The following is a 4,484-nucleotide window of genomic DNA, read 5'->3' on the forward strand; positions in this document are numbered from 1 at the left end:
TGTAGGTTTTGTCGGAGCTTCATTAATTCATCAGTGTCCTTGGTAACGATGAAGCAGTCGTCGACTATATATATAACTATATATATAGCTAGAATGTTATACCCTTCTATAATACATTCCTTGTATAAATTAAGTATATTACAAAATGCTAATAGATATAATTCAAGTTTATGTAATGTACTTTTTATTAAAATCTTATTCTAATCATACTTTTTCTTGTTATTATAGAAATGCAATTTATTCCATAATCTTTCATAATTTAATACCTCTTACTTACTATATTGTCCTTTTGGTAATTCTTAATAATAGTTTCTGTGGTTTCATAATTTCAAATGACTTTACACAGCCACTGCTACCTCTTCCCTCTTACCTCTATCTATTTAAGGTGGCACCAACAAAACTCATGAAATATTTTTCAAAAAATAATCTTTTAGATTTTACATTTACATATCCAAAAAGGAAAAACATGAAAATTTGATTATTTTAGAATTTTTAAATCTTTTCAAAATACATTATTTAAAATCCTTGCTGGCATGTAGTGGAGTTTTTTGGAATAGCTGATATGGAACTTGTGTAAATTAATTCTTCACCTAAAATTATCTGTTTCACCAACATACAGTTTACCACACTTTACACATTCTTAAAGGTATATTACATTTTTAGAGTTGAAATTAAATGAGTTATTAAAGAAAAACAAAATATCTTTCTTTTAGTTTTTATGTAACCCAAGTTACATAAAGCATAATTCTTTCTTTTGTAACTGATCATAACTTACCTAGAAAAATCTTTCTTTAGGTTTATTCAGTAATGTTATGTAATTTAAGTAACATGAAAAAATAAAGTTTATTATATAAACTTTAGCTAATTCTGTTTATTTTTGAGCATTTTTAATATACTTAATCTATGCAAGGAGTGTATTATACATTTGTACTTTTGTAAAATATATGTTTTTAATTTAGATTATTTACGTTTAGTTGAAAAATGGTATTTGAACATTTTTTGTTATAGATTCTTTGCAAAATTACATCCTGAAGAGTGATCTTTGAAGTCATATATATATATATATATATAATTTAGAAATAAGTTTACTGTAAAATGAATAAGCTAAGTTCAAGTTAGTTGTGTAGATTCAGTGAGAACTTCCCTTTAAGTATCAACTTATTCACTGTTGCTAAGTTTATTGTCAGGTTCTGTGTATGCATGGAAACTATTCCAGGAATGTTATTATATGAATCAGATTTTTGTTATATTTGATAGAACCTGTGTTCTGTTGCACTAATCCAGTATACCTTCATTTATTCAATTTAGTAGTTATCACTTTGGAGCTTATATCAGCAGTAACATTTAACATAATTTTCAATGTAATCTTTGTTTTTTGTGGCACTAGTTCAAGTAATATAGTTTATTTAATTTTTAGTAATTTGTTGCATGGCTCTTATTGTTCATGTTATTAACAATATATGCCATATTATCTTTGTTTTGCAGAGCACCAGTTCTAGTTGCTTTAGCACTGATAGAATTGGGTATGAGGTACGAGGATGCTGTTGAGCATATTAGACAGTGAGTTTTTATACATTATTGCTTTATGAGCTAGTCAGTATGAAGTATATCTAATCTTTTACCATGGGGTTAATTCAAATCTCCCGTCATGATTAAATGGGAACTATGACACAAAAACTCTAGAGTAATTATGTTTATAAACTAAAATTAAGTAATAATCTCCTCTGGGAATTCAGATAAATATAAAGAATTATGTTATACTGACGCATTATAATGTGGCACACAGTCAACATTTCTACTTTCAAGATTTTTTTTCAAGTAATTTGTCCCAAAACAGAGCTAAACATGAAATATTGTGTTTATAACCAGTTTTTAAATCAAAACTATTTCAATCACAACTGAACAAAGTATTTCATATTTTGACTATAAATATATTTGTTTAACTTAAAGTACTTCCTTTTATTAGTAAAACTAAATTATCTACTGGATACAAGCATTTTGATGTGACTGTCACATCATTTTTACTGATTTTAAAGAGATCATTCTCCTTCCAATTTTATTCACAGTTAGCTTTGATGTTGGCATGTAATTTATTAAAAGTACAGACAAGCTATTTTCAAAACAGAAACACAGACAGACAAATCAAACTCTGTATAAAACCCATAGTTTATCTTCACCAGAATGCAGATAAAAAAAAATATAAATCATTTTGAAAACACTGCTGAGAATATTTTGAAACATAACTTTTTTTTTTTATGGTTAGTTTTTATTGTATGGTATAATTTCATCTTACTTTAAAAACATAGTTTTCAAATCTCTCCTGTATTATTGATAAATTAGAAAAGTTGTAATTGAACTGGTTAATGAAGAACCTAAAAATACCACCCACACCAACTGTAGTCTACCTCAGAATATAATAAAATGAAAACAAACATTAAAAGTGTTTGATTTTTAAAAGTTTTAATTTTACATAATCCAATAAAAAGTGTTAAAATATTACCTATGACATTATTATTACTTACGAGAAACATTTTATTGTAAGATTAGTTACTTCAGTCAGTTTCCCTGTGTTTTCCAGGAAACGAAGAGGAGCTATCAACTCTAAACAACTCTCCTATTTGGAAAAGTACCGTCCGAAATCCCGACTGAAAATAAAGAATGGAAATAAGCCATGTGCAATTCAGTGAAAATGCATCTTCCTCTTGACCTCCATTAATTTTTGATTGGCTTTTATTTCTGACTAGATGTTAATGTAATGGAATTGTATTCTTATTGTGAATATGACATTGTTGAGAGGTATTTGTCTGATTGTAATATCATGTTACCATGCCCACATCTTCCTACAGGAGTGTTACATGTATTCCATCTGTTAGATATATGTTGTAAACATCCTGTTGTAATGTGTATCTTAAGTGTAAGTACAACAACAGTTAGAAATAACTGTTTTCTTTAAGACCTAGAATTTTATTTTTATTTTACTTCATTTAACTGAAAGAAAACCCTACTTATCATGTTGATTTTATTTGATTGTAAAAATGTAAAATCCTCCTCCCCTCCCTAAAAAGTAGATGCAACTGAAAATGATTTTCTTGTAGAGTTGAGTTATTAAAAGATTGTCTCACACCATCAGATAAGATCATAAAAAAAAATTAAGTTCACACATACAGTAGTCTTGAAAATAGGGTAAATCAAGCTGTCTGAAACTGGTAATTTGATGCACGTTTAGAAATTGAATAACTTTTGTATGCACAGGATAAAAAGGAACTAATCAATGCAATGATAATAAGTTATTGTGATCATCTAAAACTGGGATTGCCTATGTTGTCCAGCTTTAACTTACTAATATATTGACAATATTTTTCTAAAGTAATTCAAGCCATTTTATAATAAATCTTCATTTTTCAATCTGTTAGTAAACTAATAAAACTAGAAGGAAGTTGCAATGGAAAACGAAAATGATGTATCAAGCACTATCATCAGTTTTAGAATCTTTATTTTATGCAATGTAATAGAATCTGAAATATATTAAAATGCAAACTGGTAAAAAATTAGACACTTTGCAATGCACTTTTTTTTTTTATCTAAAATATTCAGTGTGTGTCTTTTCATGAAAGTGATTTGAATAGGTGTATGCTTATAGGTTATCACGGTTAAAGAAATTTGTTTTTCAACAATATTAAACAACTGTTTTAACCATAAGAAATCTAAAAAAAAAAAAAGTCTGAATTATATTAATTTTATAACAAATTGGAGAAGACAAACTAAATGAATGTATCCATTGTAAATATACCTGCAGGCTAGGAATTATAAGTGTAATGTTAACCCTAATTCTCAAAGATGATTATTATTATTATTTTTTTTAAACAACTGAATACTGAAACAAAAAATAATTATTTTACTGTGACCCACCTTTCAGATCTTTTTAAATGTTGTATTCACTAATCAGTTGCTGGATCAACAATCGAATAATGCATGAGAAATATAACATCAAACATGATATTTTATAAACACTGACCAAAGATCAATATTACACTTCACAGTATGCTAATTGTTGATAGTCATTCCTAGAAACTTCCTAAATATGTTGCAGGTTCATAGATTTAATAATGTAGTTCAATATACAAGTTACAAGCTTATTTTGTTCAAAAAAATATTTAATTAATTTTAACTAGAATGAATGCTCATTTCTGACTCGTGTGTTTAAAAAAAAAAAAATAGTCCTAAGAGAAGGTCTCCAAAATAACTGTTATCTGTGGCTCAAAGCACTTTATCTGATGTTTCTTTTTAAGTTTGTTTTCAGATTCTTACTATGACTGACATGTCAGCTTGTGGTAAAATATAATTAAATTTGCCAAAATGAGAAGCTTTTGCAACAGTCGTTAACGTTGTTAATGTAGTATTTTTCCCTGTTGATTGAATACGTCATTCATAAAGCTTACTCTCTAGTTTTTTTTTTTTTTTTTTTTTTTTTTTTTTTTTTTTTT

The 4,484-nt window shown here is 27.1% G+C and overlaps 1 protein-coding gene across 4 annotated transcripts in view; it reads left to right on the top strand.

Moving 5' to 3' along the window:
• The window catches only part of LOC106461230 (protein tyrosine phosphatase type IVA 2-like), a 35,728-nt gene extending 32,575 nt beyond the window's left edge, over positions 1-3,153 (top strand). For 2 of the 4 annotated variants that reach the window (XM_022388094.1, XM_022388093.1), the window contains exons 5-6: positions 1,486-1,560; positions 2,579-3,149. In XM_022388094.1, the coding sequence (XP_022243802.1) occupies positions 1,486-1,560; positions 2,579-2,687 (184 nt within the window). In that variant the 3' untranslated portion in view covers positions 2,688-3,149. Of the gene's footprint in view, positions 1-1,485; positions 1,561-2,578 lie in introns of all 4 variants that reach the window. The other 2 variants (XM_013921032.2, XM_013921033.2) reach the window with 1 other exon arrangement.
• The last annotated feature ends 1,331 nt before the right edge of the window (positions 3,154-4,484 follow it).

Source organism: Limulus polyphemus, unplaced genomic scaffold, assembly GCF_000517525.1.
Source record: "Limulus polyphemus unplaced genomic scaffold, Limulus_polyphemus-2.1.2 Scaffold918, whole genome shotgun sequence".
In the NCBI taxonomy this organism is placed as follows: domain Eukaryota; kingdom Metazoa; phylum Arthropoda; class Merostomata; order Xiphosura; family Limulidae; genus Limulus; species Limulus polyphemus.